Source organism: Puma concolor, chromosome D4 (assembly GCF_028749965.1).
Source record: "Puma concolor isolate L17-30 chromosome D4, mPumCon1.1.hap2, whole genome shotgun sequence".
In the NCBI taxonomy this organism is placed as follows: domain Eukaryota; kingdom Metazoa; phylum Chordata; class Mammalia; order Carnivora; family Felidae; genus Puma; species Puma concolor.
Window position 1 is genome coordinate 79,482,694 of NC_141679.1, and position 17,457 is coordinate 79,500,150.

At 46.7% G+C, this 17,457-nt stretch overlaps 1 protein-coding gene across 5 annotated transcripts in view; it reads right to left on the bottom strand.

Moving 5' to 3' along the window:
* Positions 1–17,457, bottom strand: part of BRINP1 (BMP/retinoic acid inducible neural specific 1) — a 175,664-nt gene that overhangs the window by 124,195 nt on the left and 34,012 nt on the right. For 2 of the 5 annotated variants that reach the window (XM_086683850.1, XM_086683847.1), the window contains exon 2: positions 1,261–1,528. The exons of 1 other annotated variant lie outside the window; for it this stretch is intronic. In XM_086683850.1, the coding sequence (XP_086539976.1) occupies positions 1,261–1,478 (218 nt within the window). In that variant the 5' untranslated portion in view covers positions 1,479–1,528. Of the gene's footprint in view, positions 1–1,260; positions 1,529–3,409; positions 3,512–3,779; positions 3,939–17,457 lie in introns of those variants that run through there. 2 more of the 5 variants (XM_086683848.1, XM_086683849.1) reach the window with 2 other exon arrangements.

Genomic DNA, 17,457 nt, shown 5'->3' on the forward strand with positions numbered 1-17,457 from the left:
AGAACCTCAGCCACTAGTGGGCCAACTTCCAAAGTAGGGTTTGAATATTCAGCATAAGCCACAGGCAGGTACAGCTGGTAGAGGCTGCATGAATCTCACATCCCTAATCCATAATGCCCCCAAATGTGCAAGGGAGACATGTCTATTTTCATACCAAATACAAAAAAAAGACTTACGTCCTGAATGCAAGCCTTCCCTGATGCAGTCAGCATCCTTTTCCTCCACCTCGTTCCCCAGCTCTCCTGTTCTCACTGGCCCAGGAGGGTTAGGGTGTGTCCCTTCTTCCTTGACCTTGAGACAAAGATTATACCTCTAGAGAGCTTTTGGCATTTTCCATCTCATTTAAGTACACAACACGTATTGTGCGCTTTTGACACACCGTAGCAAAAAAAAAAAAAAAAAAAAAAAAAAAAAAATCACTCAAGGGATCGGATCCAAAAATGAATTGCATGGAAGTCCTGCCTTCCAAGAGTTTCTAGTTAAGGAACAAAGAAACACAAAAAGGCACTCTCTAATTTCAGACGGTTTAAAACGAAAGAGATGTAAGTGTAGAGAGCTGTGGAAGAATCAAAGAGAGGGTGAAAGCCCGGAATGGGGAGAATCTCAGATGGTTTCAAAGAGAAAAGAAACTTGGGGCTAAGTCCTTTTTGGATGAATGGCATTCTAAAAAGTCAAGAGCCACTTCAGACCTGCTCAAGAAAACATTGTCCGTGGACAGTCCCTACTTGTTTCCAGATGTGGGAGTATGTTTGGGAAGGATACGGGTACATCAGTGGCATTTGCAAACGACACCACCTATACCTGACGTGGTTGATTACAAATTCTGTGACCACGGATACCGATAAAACGGGGTTTGAACCCCAATCCCATCACTTACTGACTGTGTGACTTGAGGCAAATAATTTCACCTAGCTGAGGATCAGTTACTTCATGCATACAGTGGAGAGAACAAATGCAATCTACCTCCGACGGCTATTACAAAACCTTAGATGAGATGGCGTACACAAAGTAAAGCACCAAGCTTGGCACACAGTAAGCACTCAATAAATGTTAGCTATTTGCTCTTCTCCTTGTCATTGTCAATCTCTCGTGCAAAGTACAAAAACAAGGTGAAAAGGCGAGTAACAACGCGCTGAAGGCTCACGATCCCTTGGCCCAGACGGTCCTCCACGCGGCAAGGCCCTACCAACACCGGACGCCAGAAAGCATTCTGTGAATGAAAGGCGCGGAAGGCAGGGACCAGCTTCACCCAGATCTTACCTGTATATTTTATATCTGGTTGTAAATCCTTGACGGTGTCTTTCCACAAAGGATAGGTAGCTCCTGGAGTGGTGGAAAGGCCCCCTGTCTGAAATAAGCCAATCAAATTCCTTGGAGACATGTTGGTCTGTCCCAGCTGGTTCCTGGTGGGAGGGCTGCACTGAGATACGGCCCCATACAAACAGGAAGTAGAGGAGCTCAACAAACCTCCAGTTCATGCTTTTCTGCCGGCCTTTTTCCTCTCATTCTTGCTCCATTCTGTGGAGTCCTGAGGAGAAAGAGTAAAAAAAAAAAAAAAAAGAGAGAGAGAGAGAGAGAATAAAACAAAAGGAAGAGAAAGACACAGGAAAAGAATAAAAAATGTGGTTAAAACATCTTCATAACATTATAACAGTAAAGTGTATCAAGGTTTACAAAACCCAGTATGTTTCTGGTTAAGAGCACGGCACTTGGGGAGATCTGGGCTCGCGTTCCTGCTTCGCTGTTCACATATTGTGTGAACACGGACAAATGCTTAGCCTCTTAGGGATGAGCCGCCTCAAGGGCAAAACAGAGGATGGGCTTCTTTTTTTTTTTTTTTTAATTTTTTTTTCAACGTTTTTTATTTTATTTTTGGGACAGAGAGAGACAGAGCATGAACGGGGGAGGGGCAGAGAGAGAGGGAGACACAGAATCGGAAGCAGGCTCCAGGCTCTGAGCTGTCAGCACAGAGCCTGATGTGGGGCTTGAATCCACGAACCATGATACCTTGACCTGAGCCAAAGTCAGACGCTTAACCGACTGCGCCACCCAGGCGCCCCCAGAGGATGGGCTTCGATGCCTACACCGTGGCACTCGGCGTGTCATAGGAATGCAAGGCGTATGTGTTCGAAGGACGAGTGAAACGGACGAAGGCAGAACCAGAGTCTCATACAGCCAGTGAGGGATGTGGCAGCAGAACTCAGGCGTCTGTCCCACCCACTAGCTCCACGGACAACCTGCCTCTTGTGATCGAGACTCCACAAACGGGAGCTCTTTTCTCCCCTCGTCTCACGCAGACACGTACGCGAGTACACGCTTGGCTTCTGCGTCATCGGAGGAATGCCCAAAGTCTGAGGATGGCCTGTGACCGTGGCTCTGGGGGCTGGACACCTTGCGGGCCAAGCATTCACGGAGCTCCTGAAAGTCCAGTTCTACACCTCTCAGTGGAATGTCTCCTTGACCCCAAGGACACGTGGCCAGTGGTTTCACTGTTGAGGATTCTGAGCCTCAAACTCCCTGAGGTTCAGACAGGAAAATAAAGGCGAAGAGATTAGGTGGGGTTTTGCCCACCTCCCTTTTTTTTGGGGGGGGGGAGCGTTGATAACAGCATAATGGTGCCATGTTGGAGAAAAGTTTAAGACTAAGGGAGAGCTGAGGCAGAGGCCCTTCATGGGGAGAAGAGAAGAGAGACCACAGGCCATGCTTAGCTTTTTGACACTCGTCTTTACCATCATTTTCTAATTATCAGCTTAGCACAGTGCTTGTGCCCCCAACCCCACTCATTCTAGAAGAGCTTATCTCGCTCATTATTTGAAAGGCAGATTTGAACCCAGGTTCCATCAGTTACAATCAGCATCATTTCAGGCAAGTCATTTCATATCTCTGTGTCTTCCTTCCCCTGTCTGCAAAATGTGGTTAACAGTAGCCCCTAGCGTGAGAACGGAGTGACATAACTTCTGTAAAGTGTCCCAGCCAGGGCGTGCCATTTAGTAAGTGCTCAATAAATGGCATCAACGATGAGAAGGATAGTGACAATGATGAATGTTGACAATGATCGTGTCCACATCTTCCCTGGCGGGGGGGGGGGGGCTGTCTTTGTGCATACTGTCTCCACTGCCCGGCCAAGTCCTATTTATTTTTCAGTAGCCAGCTGAGGTCGGGTCCTCAGGGATCATTTCCCGTCTTTCGTTCTCTCTAAAAGTGTTTGTTCCTTCCTCACGGTTCTCCTGCTCACTCTGTGAAACTGTACATCAGTCCTTAGTTATCTTTTCTTATATTTATTCGTTCCTGGGTCAGCTTTGCTCTTCGTAACTAGCCAGAACCTTTAAAAGACTGTCTCTACACAGGGCGAGCTGTGTGACGCAGGACAATCACCTCCTTTCTCCGGAGCTCAGATTTTTAGTCCTACCATTTAAAAACGGCCAAGACACGGGGGCTCCTGGGTGGCTCGGTCGGTTGAGTGTCCGACTCTTGCTTTCGGCCCAGGTCACGATCTCACAGTCGTGAGTGAGCCCCGAGTTGGGCTCTGTGCTGAGAACGGAGCCTGCCTGGGATTCTCCCTCTCCTTCTCCCTCCGCCCCTCCCCCCACCCCGAAAAAATTAAAAACGGTGAAGACATAAACATGTTGTCAGGTGTAACGCCATGCGTAAACATGAAGAGATGGGATATCTTCGTCGTCTACGCTTCCGGCTGAAAATGGGAAGAAAGTAAAGCTAAGAAAGAGAAAGTAAAAAAAAAAAAAAAAAAAAAAAACAGACAAGAGATGTGAATTTCCTACCCAGGCGGCCACGGCCCTTGGCGCCCAACTGCACCCTGTTATTACGAGAAGCTGCAAAAATCTGCTCGGCCCTGCAAGCCCCAGCTGTCGGGGGCAAAGGACAGAGGCACGGGAGCAGAGCCGGGGGCCGCCTGAACCCGTGGCCTCAAGTGCTGTTCAGAGCCTCGAACAAAGCAGTGCCTGTCGAGGGCAGAACCGGGGCAGCTCCAGCGGCCAAAACCGTCCACCTGAGCGCAAGCAGGGGGCGGAGGCGGTTGTTCGGCACGTCCGGCAGGGGGCGCTGCAATACACCGAAATCGCATTCAGCCCTTCTCCAGGGCTTCCGCTGGGAGTGGGTGCGGGGTGGGGGCCCATGACAGAGTGCTTGGCTGCCAGCCCTTAGCAAGGAAACAGGATGCAGGGGGCTGCAGCTTTCAAAAGAGGAAGAGCCTATCCGTGGAACCGCAGAGCTTGTGTGTGTGTGTGTGTGTGTGTGTGTGTGTGTGTGTGTAAGAGGGTGAGCTCTTAGCCCATAGTCCTAGAATTAGCTGACAGCTGACCCATCTAATCCAGTGTTTCCCAAGTGGCAGCCATGTTACCCCCCCGAAGGACATCTTTTTTTTTTTAACAAATATGATGTTTTTTAAATTTGTTTATTTTGAGAAAGAGAGAAAGTGTGAGGGGGGAGGGGCAGAGAAAGAGGGCGAGAGAGAGAACCCCGAGCAGGCTCCACACTGTCAGTGCAGAGCCCCATGCAGGGGTCGAACTCACAAACCATGAAATCATGACCCGAGTCGAAGTTGAATGCTTAACCGACTGAGCCACCCAGGTGCCCCTCCAAGGGACATCTTGAGTGTCACGAAAGAGGGGGGTGCCACAGGCATCTAATGGGCAGGGTCAGGGATGCTGCTAAACATCCTGTAATGTACAGAACATCCCCACAGCAAAGAACATTGGACCCAAATGTCAACTGGGCAAAAGTTAAACCCTGGCTGACTCAACTCTCCACAGGACCACGACCCGGCTCCTGTCTTCCAGCTCCTGGGGGTCATTCTGTCGTACTGTCTGGGCAGGGCTGCACGTGCATGTGGCTGTGTTTGAGCCTTCTCTGTCATCGGGACAGTAAATGTCACTGAGACAATTTACATCCCAGCAAGTGGAGATGAGTGCTTCGTGGAAGAAGTCTGGACACATCTCTGTTGACTCAGAAAATCACAATAATCCACAGAACACTAAAACTGGAAATGAAAGTTTCTAAAGGTGCGTGTTAAGAGAAGTGGATGTTTTGCTGGGCAAGAGTAAGGACTAGTAGGTGTGAAACAGACATGTCATATCATGAAGACGCTAGGACTCATGGGAACAGACCCCAAATAGTACCAACTGTACTAGAGGCCCAAGATAATAGTAGGGTCTGGGACTGATATTTATTGAGCATCTACTGTATAGTTGGGTCTAAAGCAGTCTGTACCCTTGGTGGCAGCGAATGTACCCAGTACAGGCTAGATGTTAATAAAGGTTTCTTCATGAGATGTGTACAACTGCCCATTTAACAGATGATAACCTTGCGGCTTGCAGACATTGGATGACTCCTAAGTTCACAACGTCTGAGTGTTAGATTCAAGATCCTAAGCCATGTATATCCTTGTATAAAGTCTTTATAGTTTCCACGACATCCCCCAGCCTTACCACACATCAGCTGAAATTAGGTCCTACCCTCTAGGGATTCAACATATGAAGGGAGGTGGTATCATACCCACGCAAGAGGAATTTTAATATAAAATAGGCTGTCATGAAAACTACAACAAACAAAAAATATTCGGTGGAGAAATAGATGATACAGGCATTGTTTCCAACACAGCGATTTGGAAGGATCCTACAGAACAGGCGGTATTTGAGCAGGTCCTTAAATAGCATGCAAGGTTTTGGGGTTTGGTTTTGTTTTGTTTTATTTTTTTAAGTTTATTTAGAGAGAGAGAGAGAGAGAGAGAGAGAGGCAGAGAGAGAGGGGACAGAGGACCTGAAGCAGGCTCTGTGCCAACAGCAGAGAGCCCTATGTGAGGCTTGAACTCATGAACCAGGAGATCATGACCTCAGCTGAAGTCGGAAGCTTAATCGACTGAGCCACTCGGGGGCCCCACACGTAAGGTTTTATTAAGCGGAGACGGAGAAAAGGAGATTCTAGCAGAGCAAGTAACATCAAACAAGCCTTGGGGGGGTAGGAGGGTGGGAGAGGGCAGAGTGAGGGGCGTGTGCCCATGTTAGCACACAGGGTGGCAGGGACTTCAGTGAGAACACGTCCTATGAGGTTTTATCTGTGTGTGTGTATGTGTGTGCGCGTGTGTGTGTGCGCGTGTGTGTGTGCGTGCGTGTGGGTGTGGGTGTGTCTGTCTCTCTCTCTCTCTCCCTCTCCCCCCTGCCCTCACCAAGAAAGAGCTGCATATCCCAATTCCGTGCTATACGTATACTAAGAGCAAAGAACTATAGATGTTCAAGAATTCGTTCACTCATCCATTAACATATTTAGCTGGAAATCCAATGAAAGGAGCAGAGCAGTAGCGAGGGCCCTCAGGGGACGTATTCTCCGCTGGGCTGGGACGAGTGAACACAGAGGCAGAACCTCCATGTGCGATGGTGAACAGACCTCTAAAGAAAATCAAAGCAGATAAAGGGGACTGGGAGCGAGGCTGTTCCCCGAAACACGTGGTGTTCAGGAAAAGCTCCTCCGGGAAAGCGGTTTTTGAGCGGACACCTGACGGAAGGGAAGGGGTGAGGGGTGCAGATGGCTCAGAGAAAAAGAAATGTCCATGGAAGGGAGGAGCAAGGGAGTAGTCAGAGGCCAACCCATTGTTCAGTCTCCTGCAGTTTAGCTGCGGGAGGAACCGCGTATTAATTGAGCATTTACTATGTCCTAGAAACCACAGAGCCGCTTTCCACACGTGACCTCGTGGCAATACAGTAACAACTTATGGTCTCCACGTTACACACAGAGGGCGGGGAACCTGAGGTTTGGGAAAGTTAGGGAGGCGGCTCAGTACCACAAAGCTGGCAAAGGGCATGGCTGGAACTGCAGGCCTCGCCGTCCGATTTGGGAGTCACTGACCACACGTGGCTGGGAAGCATTTGAAATCCAGATCGCTAGCCCAAATCGAGATGTGCTGTTAGTATGAAATACACACCCGCAGGATTTCAAGACCCAGCAGGAATAAAAAAATGTGGTACAATATCTCACTAATATTTATATTGGTTACATGTTGAAATAGTACTATTTTGGCCAGGCTGGGTTATTAAAATGTATTCTTTAAATTTTTTTCACCTGTTTCTTTTTCATCGTTTGAGTGTGGCTGCCAAAACTTTAATTTCTTTTAACGTTTATTCCTTTTTGAGAGATAAAGTGAGACAGAGCATGAGCAGGAGAGGGGCAGAGAGAGAGGGAGACACAGAATCCGAAGCAGGTTCCAGGTTCCGGGCTGTCAGCACAGAGCCCGATGTGGGGCTCAAACTCCTGAACCATGAACTCATAACCTGAGCCAAAGTCGGACGCCTAACTGACTGAGCCACCAGGGGCCCCTGGCTGCTAAAACTTTAAAACTACACACACAGATGGTGCTGGACTTTTATTGGATGGTGTGGGGCTAAAATGAGCCTTTTCGGCTCTACGACGCTGCCCAGGAGGGTCATTCATCAATCCCCCTGTCTTTATCAACATCTGGAGAATCCACTTGACTGTCTGTCCTACCACTGGCTGAGCCACAGTGCACTTGCCCCCCCTGCCAAAATCACTAAAGAAACAGACAATAGGGGCGCCTGGGTGACTCAGTCGGTTAAGCGGCCGACTTCGGCTCAGGTCACAATCTCGTGGTCCGTGAGTTCAAGCCCCGCGTCGGGCTCTGTGCTGACAGCTCAGAGCCTGGAGCCTGTTTCAGATTCTGTGTCTCCCCCTCTCTCTGCCCCTCCCCTGTCTCTCCCTGTCTCAAAAATAAATAAAATGTTAAAAAAAAAATAAAAAAAAAAGAATACATTAATTCTTAATAATACATTACAATAAATACATTACAATAAATACATTACAAGTAAAAACTCCCGTGTTCAAGGACTAAACCTCCAATCCTCACTTACTAGAGACAGCCCTGGATATCTACTACCATGATTTGGAGGACTGCTGTTTTTTTCCAATATTCATGAAGGGAGCTTCCGGCCACTGGGGTTTAGAGCCTGTGAAAGAGAGGCTGGTTCTATTCCGAGCACTGCCCTTGACCTCCCGTGACCTTGCGTGAGTCACAGGCCCGCTCCCGCTGGGTGCCCCGGTGGATGTGGGGCAGCTGATGCGGGCTGTGGCCTGGAGAGCACGTGGGCCCTTGGCTGAACTGTGCTATATATAAGCCTGCAGTGTTATTAAGGGAACCGGGTTCATCCCACACAGAGCACACTCTCTAATCGTTGCCAGCGTAAATTATTTACATCTGAGGAGCACAGGCAGGACAGAGACACACAAGGGTCTCCCAGGAGAGGAGGGTCACCAAGCTCCTCCTCCAGAGCCCTGCGCTTGGACTGCTGGCCCACGCCCGCATTCTGGGCCAGAGAGGAGAAGGGAGCAGCCCCAACCCCCTAAGCCTCCATCCTTGAGGCCCCTGAGGACCTGAGGTCACCCGCAGTGTTTGCCTGCTAACCCTAGGTCAACCTGATAACCTCATTCAGATTTCAACTTTTTTATTTTTTTTTAATGTTTATGTATTTTTGAGAGAGCCACAGAGACAGTGTGAGCAAGGGAGTGGGAGAGAGAGAGAGAGGGAGACACAGAATCTGAAGCAGGCTCCAGGCTCCGAGCTGTCCGCACAGAGCCCGACACGGGGCTCGAACGCACAGACCTTGAGATCCTGACCTGAGCCAAGTTGGATGCTTAACCGACGGAGCCACCCAGGAGCCCCCAGGGTTCAACTTCTAAACCTGGACCTCTGGATGAGACTTGTCACCAGATCGCTGCCTACAGAGCCGAGGGACCGTGAACACGCAATAACCTCCTGCCCTGTGCCTCAGTGTCCCCATCTGTAAAACGTGGGCAACACCGGGAGGATCAGCATCTCTTAGGGATCAGATAAGGATGAAATGGGATTTCAAATGCAGCTTTTTGGGCCTCAGCTTCAGCTGGAGCCCCAGACAATAGAGACTATATTCTAAAGAGAGGGATACGTCCACTATACAGGTCCTAAAAAAAAAGGTAGCCAAACTACACCTTCTGAGATTCTTGACCGCTCACCCACATGGCGGCATGATGGGATCAGGAGTGGTGCTTGAGTGAGACCTGGCAGTGTTGGAAGTGCTCCTGCCAACCCCCAAACAGGGGAAGAGACGGGTAGTAGCCCCTCACCTCACCCTTCAACACGATCGCTCAAAGAACAGGATCAATGTTCCCGGGAGCCTGGGGGGGTACGGCTGATTGGTGTCTGACTCACACCGGAGACATCTAAAAAAAGAATCTTAAAGAAAGATAGGCTGAAACCCGGTGAAGGGGTAGGGGTTGCAGTTTGGAGAGCGACTGCCTCGCTCACGTGCAACACGTGCTCCCCGTGGCGCAGAGGTGAGCCACGTGCAAAAGAAAGCCTCAGGAAGAGGGGTTGCCCCAGATCCCACCTGGAGGGAAAGGGGATCTCGGGTAAAAGGAAACTGGACTCTCCCAGCCATTTACCAAGGGTCCCGTACTGGTCAGTAAGGAGCTGAAAAGAGATGCATTTTTCTTCATTGAGAATCACAAGTAAGAGAGCCCAGAGAAGAAGGGAAGCTCCAGATGTGCCCCCAAAACGCCGCACGGAAAAAACGTTAGCACTCACCCTGCCAGAAGCAGTCACGCTAAGTCTTTGCCAAGGTACTCGTCGAGGAAGACTTGCTTTCTTTTTATCTGTCCGTTCTTGACCCAACCTTGTATCCAAAAGAAGCTGTGATCAAGGTCAGACAGATGGAGGAGATACAGCGCAGTCATAAGCCAGGGAAAGACAGGACAGTCTGGGGAAAGAGCGACGTCTCCCCCTTAAATAAAATGTAATTTATTTGTTGTAATATACTGACCCGGACACGTTCAATACCGAACTAAAACTGTGTGTGAGGAAGAGTGAGCAGAAACAACGTGGGACATAACTTGAAAAAAAAACATGCCACGAAGGTTTGCAAAAAGGTAAGTGCAGGTTAACTTGTTTAGTTTTCTTTATATTTTGTGTTTTCTTTATTATTTTGTATTCTATTATAGCATTGCAATCATTTTAAAAAGTTTTTTTTTTTAACGTTTATTATTATTGAGAGACAGAGACACAGAGCGTGAGCAGGGGGAGACACAGAATCTAAAGCAGGCTCCAGGCTCTGGGCCAGCAGCGCAGAGCCCGATGCGGGGCTCGAACTCACAAACCGCGAGATCATGACCTGAGCTGAAGTTGGACGCTTAACCGACTGAGCCACCCAGGCGTCCCTGCAGTCATTTTTATATGAATATCTTTGGGTTGTGGAATGAATCCTCTGAGTTTCCATGATTTCTTATGGGGAAATTTGCTTTGACAAATGCTTTGGATTACAAGCATGTTGCTAGAACGAATTAAGCTCACAAACCAAGGTTTTCCTGTATTTCTATTTTGTATCTAATAAAACGGAGACTCTTCTAAAAAAAGTCATTCTTTTTCCAATGTCACATTATTTTAAAATGACAGAATTAAACTTCAATCCAAGCCAAATCTAACTAAATTTTATGACTCAGTGCTTTAACACACCAAACTAAGAAACTACATCATCCTTAAGTTGGAGTTTTCTTGTTTTGACAACCATCAACAACCACAAATTAACTGTGAAGACGTTAACAAAGAGAATAGCTGATAAGTTGAGGTGTGAAACTTCTAGAAATGTGAAATCTAGGGACGACCATGGCAATCTGAGAAAAAACTGAAATATGTGGGCTCATTATTTGTGTCATTTTTGAAATACTATTTTTTTGTTTGTAATTAACAATATAAGTACGTATAGTAAGTATCCTTCCTCCATAAAGATTTCATCTGGAGCCACATTTAGGATATGAAGATCTAAATTCAAGGCAACTGCCTTTTAAGTGTTCCCTCAAAATTATCAGCAGTCTCTGCAGGAGATCTTTCAAAAAGGGATGTGAAATTAACATTTTTGGAAGGTCTTTTCTGGGCCAGTTTGGTAACATTCAATAAGTATTTGTTGAGTATCCCTACAATTTTAATTAGGTCTCACAGTCCACAGTAGGAGATAGACAAAGAAACAGGTAATATTTTGGGTATAATGGCATAGGGCAAAGTCAGGGTATACCCAACATTCTGTGGAGTCTGGACCCCCAAGAAGGGGTGTCCAAGGAATGTTCCCTGGAGAGGACATCTAAGCAAGCCTTAGGAGATCAAGAGACATTCGTGAGGTGACACATCTGGGGTCTACACTTCAAGCCAGGAGAGAAACATACAAAGGAATGATGGCGTGTGGTGTGGATATAAGATCTAAAACATTTCAAAGCTACTGCAGTGGCAATTTTGAAGCAGAGAATGGCAGGAAATGAAGCAAAGGAGCTAAATGGGGTCACATGCTTCATAATCATAGCTTTTCACATGACTGGCAGTTTCTTAAAGACATAAATTCTTCCCCGTCACCCCCATGTATACCCAGGATCTGGAACCAATCATATGCTAAGGCACTAACTCAGCATTTATTCAATGAATCGACTTCACAAATCAAGGTCTAGGATTAGACCTGTGGGACCACAGGGAACCTCTGAAGGCTTTTAAACAGAAGCATTTTGTGTTAGAGTTTCATTTTAGATGGATTACTCCAAATGTAGGGGCAGTGAACAGATTTAGGAAGAGACACGGACAAAATTGAGGAGGCCAACACAGTAGCCTAGGCTAGCGATGGTCTAAAAAAGATTCCTTCTATTTGACAGTTTTTAAAAAATGGGGGGACAAAATTAGCAAGATTTGATGACTGGGCAGGTGGGGTGGAGAAAGAAAGATGTCTACGATGTCTCCTAAGTCTGGTTGGATGATTAGACTGATGATGATATCATGCATGATGATAAAGAATAATGAAAAAGAAATGTCCATGGATGGGGGCAAATTCCCTGTTGAATCTGTTGAGTTTGAGGTGTCTTTTGAACATTCGAGTCAGAATTTCCAGTAGGCTATAGAATCCTCGACTCCAAATCATCAGAGAGGCCAGGGCTAAGAGTAGAAACTTGTAGGTCAGTATGAATAGTGATGGTTAGAGCTCTGGAAGTGGATGAGAATTCCCAGTGAATACGTGTGAGACAAGAGTGGTGGGAAACACACACAGAGCAATGCTCCTATTTAGGAACGAGGAAGAAGAAAAGAATCCCATAAAGTAGATTATAGGAGGAGGGGAAGAACAAGAATTATCAGAGAATAATGTCCACAAAGCCAAAGGAGCAGAAATATTTAAGAGAAGGGTCTCAAGTTTCAAAAAGCTACAGGATGAGTAGTTGAACAAGATAAGGGCTCAAGACCCCTATTGGAATTAAGAATACAGAGGTGGTGACGGTTTTCAATGCTTCAATGGGAGCTGAATATTCATTGAAAGAGATTAAGGCGTGAATGCGACATGAACACATAGAGGCGGAGAGTGGAGAGTACTTGGCAAAGAAGGAAAGATCAAAAAATCAGGAGTCAAGGCTCCTTTCCTCTCCACCAGAGAGGGATGTGAACAGTCAATGTAGGATTCTGTTTTTTCTTCATAGGATGAGGATATTTATAAACTCAGAGGCCAGATATAGAATTAAGGAAAAAAAGAAAAATAGGAGAAAGAAAATAAATTAGTACTGATTGAAAGAACGGCATGGGGTTCTGCTATGGGGATAGAGTAGCAGACTCGGTTCCAGCCACTAGGGCATCAAAAAAGAAGAAAGTTTCCGTGGCCTTAGGGAGCCATGAAGCTGGTGAGAGAGAGAAATACGTACACTCCAAATCGTAAAACAACGGATTGAGTTTGATCAGAGACCTAAACGATGTGTTGCTGGAACAAATAAAAAGTAACTCACGCACAGCCCGTTGAAAATGACTTCTCAGGGGAGCTGAGATTTTACTGGGGCTCTCATGGTTCAAGTAGTGATTGTCCAGCTGAAGGGGGACAAAGGGACTGGATAGAAGGCATTTCAGGTAGTAGGACCAGTGTGAGCAAAAGGTGTGGAATCATGCAAACCCACCTACTGTGTGTGCAAATCACTCAACCAGATACTGCGTGGGACACCGAGATGAGTGAGAAAAGGCTGCTCGCCCTACAGAGGCACGTGGAAGATTCTGGCGCTAGAAAGCAACGCCAAAGATGGGAACTGGTACTACACAGATGCTCAAAATATAATTGTTCAATAAATAAACAGTGTTCTGCTGAGTTAATGGCTCTGAATTCTTCCCTGTGGCTCATCCATTCTTAATATTCAGTGGAGCAAATAAATAAAACACTTAAGTTTCCATCTGCACCTAAATTTCAACATTTACTCATCAAAAGCTCTGACCCTTGGCTTGATGTTTCCATCAGGTCACTAATGAAAACAGCTGAAAGTTTCCTGCTGGATCCATTTGGATAGAAGCTCCTTTGGCTCTGTTATTTCTCATGCAATGGCGTCATTCCTTCCTACAGTGTTTTCTTTCTTTCTTTCTTTCTTTCTTTCTTTCTTTCTTTCTTTCTTTCTTTCCTTCTTTCTTTCTTTTTTGTAGATGCAACCTTAACATTTTATTTATTTATTTATTTATTTATTATTTTTAATTTAATTTATTTTTAAAATTTACATCCAAGTGAGTTAGCATATAGGGCAACAATGATTTCAGGAGTAGATTCCTTAAGGCCCCTTCCCCCTTTAACCCATCCCCCCTCCCACCAGCCCTCCGGTAACCCTCTGTTTGTTCTCTATATTTAAGAGTCTCTTATGTTTTCTCCTCCTCCCTGTTTTTTATATGATTTTTGCTTCCCTTCCCTTATGTTCATCTGTTTTGTCTCTTAAAGTCCTCATATGACCGAAGTCATACGATATTTGTCTTTCTCTGGCTAATTTCGCTTAACCTAATACCCTCCGGTTCCATCCACGCAGTTGCGAATGGCAAGATTTCATTCTTTTTGATTGCCCAGTAATACTGCATCCTGTGGTGCTTTTTAAATGATGGACCAAAAGGACTGTTACAGTTACACCTGCTGCTTGCCCATGACAATCATGATACCCAAGGAAGACATCAGGGGGACACACATCTGAGAGTTTAAGTAAGTGCTGGGTGGGCAATCACTGATTGAAAAAACGTGGTCAGTTTGGAGACTGTACACGTTCTCCCTGACTCCTCTTAAGGCACTAATCATCCATCCTTGAATTCCTGCATAACTTTGTGTTGTAAAGGGATCGGGCTCTCGCTTGATCTCAGAGCCACTTTTCACAGATAGAGGGCAGAGATTTAACCTCTCATTCCAGATATGAGAAAATTAACCTTCAGCAAGAAAACACCAGTGAAATATCTTCACAAGCCCTACGTAATTCACTTAGTCCTCAAAATATGCCTCTGAAGAAGGTCTGATTATTATTCCCGTGTCATGGGAAAGGAAACAGAGGCCAGAAAGGTTCAGTAATTTACCCATGGTCTCACAGCTAGTGGGGTATTTTGTTTTGCTTTCTTTTTTTTTAAACCTGAATCCAGTATAAGTTTGTTTTTTTCTATTGCTAGCAATGCATAAGGCCCTACCAGAGAACAGCCATTTCTCAGCACATGTGTACATTTTTAGTTTGAGGTTAATACGACATACATGTAAGGTCCACTGTCCTGGCAGGACAGGGAGATGGGCAGGGTTATTTGAGACCATTGATTAACTCCAGGAAATGCCTCACTATTGTTGAAAAGTCAAGTAGCACCCTGAGTCATAACCAGGGTTCTTCCTACTGTCCATCAAATCTCGAATTAAAATCATCGCACTGATTTGGAAGGGCTCAACTAGCTCCTTCCGTGTGATTTCAAGAAAGCTTCGCCACCTCTCTGAGCGGATCCTAGCTATGTTGCTGGGTTTGGAAACTCTCGATTTAATCCTTCCAGCCGCCATTCTTGAGTCCTGGCTACCCTAATGATTGTGATGAAAATAACTTATGAACATTTAGTGTACAAGAGGAGCTGTGTCAAGAACTATACAAACGTTACTTCAGTTGACGTCTACCACGACCACCAATGGGATAGATGTGCTCGATGGCTGACCCCAAATCGTCACCCCTCTCCGTAACCAGGTTCTTTCTCATAGACTTTTCCAGCTGTTCTCCTAAAGCTGTGGGGTCTGTTCCCCATTCCCTTAAATTCAGGCTCATCCTTGTAGCTCCCTTTGGTCGTTAGCATGAGACAGAAGTGATGGCCATGCCAGTTCTGAGCCTGCGCCTCAAGGGACTGTGTGGATTTCTGTTTAACCCCTTGTGCTCCTATCATCACAAGAAGGATGTGACGGTGTTTCAGAAAACTGACAAAGAATGTGTGGAACAGACTGACCAGCCAGCACGCCTCCGTGGGGCAGGCTGCGAGTAGAGTCCCAGCTAAACTGCAAAAGCAAGACAAGCCCAGTCTAGATTAGTGAGAGGGGCTGAGATCAGCTGGCCTACAGACAATGAGCTGTAATAGTGTCAGTTGTTGAAAGCCACTGGGTTGGCAGGGTGTGTGTGCTGCAGGGGGTGGGGAGGGGTGGTAAGCTAACAGACATGCTAGGTCATAATGTTACCATTCCCATTGAGTAGATAAAGATACTGAGGCCAGTGAAGTTTAGTCACTGGCTCCAAGTGGCATCATGGATAGTAAGAGTCACGCTTGATTAATGTGATTCTGGGCATGTCCAGGCTCTTCACCTCCACAACTGCCCTGTCAGCCACCGGGCTGAGGAACATGGCCCCCACGCCAGGAGCCTTTAAGCTGGCGGGGGACTTCTGAGTCCTGAGCAGTCTCTGCTTGGGGCGCCTGAGTGGCTCAGTCGGTTGAGTGCCCGACTTCAGCTCAGGTCAAATCTCGCAGTTCGTGGGTTCGAGCCTTGTGTTGGGCCCTGTGCCGACAGCATGAAGCCTGCAGCCTGCTTCCGATTCTGTGTCTCCCCCTCTCTCTGCCCCTCCCATGCTCTTGCCCTGTGTCTCTCTCAAAAATAAATAAACATTAAAAAAATATATATAAAAAAATTCTGATAGTGAAAGCCCAGAATCTGTGGTCTTAAAACACTCCTAAGGGACTTTACTGCATTTGTATGGATGAACAGGCCACGTGGGGAGTAGGAGAGGAAGGCTAGTCCTAAAAGAGGGCCAGGAGGCACTCACCCAGCTTCCCTCCTTCTCATGGGCTGTGGATGTGCAGTGTAACCTAATCCATCTATGCATAAGAAAGGAGGCGAGCAGGTTTTAAGCCAGAAAGGAACAAGGTGTTTCACTGGGAGCTTGAGGAAAGAAATAAAAAATTGCATCTTTTGGATGAAAGGACCCTTAATCTTCAAAACAGAAACCATTTTTCCATACCAAAGCTCCTTCAAAACCTAGGAAGTCTGCTGAGGCCTCAAGTCAGGCAAACAGCTTGTGTTTTGCAGATTAAGGAGTCTTTGACCCAAAGGATCCATTTTTGTGAAACTCTAAAGGAAACGCCTGGTCTATTTCTAGCTGATGCACTCCCGGACAGAGGCGGCTTTAAATGCAGTCAGAGAAGGTGGCAGCTTCCCTGCTGGGGCTGGGCCCGCACAGGGAGGCAGCAGATGAAGGGCAGAGTTCCGAAAGGAGAAATTTTGCCCCAAAATATCTTACCTGCTTTCTTGCCAGGATGCCCCAAATATTCACTATAGAATAAACACAGCTTTGAAATACTGAAAGTTCCTATTCAAGGAAGAGGGCTAATAATACCAAGAGCTCTAGAACTGAGGGGCCACGCTGCCTCGTCAGATCCCCACAACACTGCACCATCTGCAGGGTGGGGAAACTGAGGCCTCACTTCATGGGCAAGGAAATGGACTCCCAGAGAGTGGAGGTAGGGGGCCTAAGATTATGCCAACACAGCCTCATGTTCCATCCTACAACTGACCCGGCCCCAGGGCAAGCAGCAAAGCTACAGCCTGGAGCAGGGTTATTTATGAAGGATACGTCGGAAGATGCCCTGAGATTTAACTGGCAGTGGACTAGGCTGAGTCAGGGTGACCGCATTCTAGCCCCATCACTAATACCACTGCAGAGGCAAGACAAGGTAACTGATACGCCAGGTGTCTGCACCTATACAAGCAGGAAGTTTGGCTTAGGTGTCTTCCTCGATTTCTTTCCAATCTAATGTGGTCTTGGGCTGGGATTCTATACTTGTGGAAGAAAGAAGAAGAACAGAGAGAGAGAAAGGAAGGGGAGGCAGGAGGAAGAGGAGAAGAAGGAGAAGAAGAGGAAGAAACCGAGACAGACAGAAGACTAAGAACCAGGGAGGGAGGGAAAGGAGAGGGGAGGAAGGCATGGAGGGAGGGAGCGAGAGAAAAAGAGAGAGAGAGAGACAAACAGAGGGAGGGAAGGAGGAAGAGAGAAAGAGAAGGAGAGAGCACACCAAGTTCCATTTTGGCTTGCTTTAGAGGAGGGGAAATTATGCCAGACAAGAGGGATCGAGTCTAAGAAAGTGAATGGATTTGATTTGTCTAAGCCTTAGGAAAGCAAATATTACTGAAATGTTGGCTGACCGCCACTGACTTC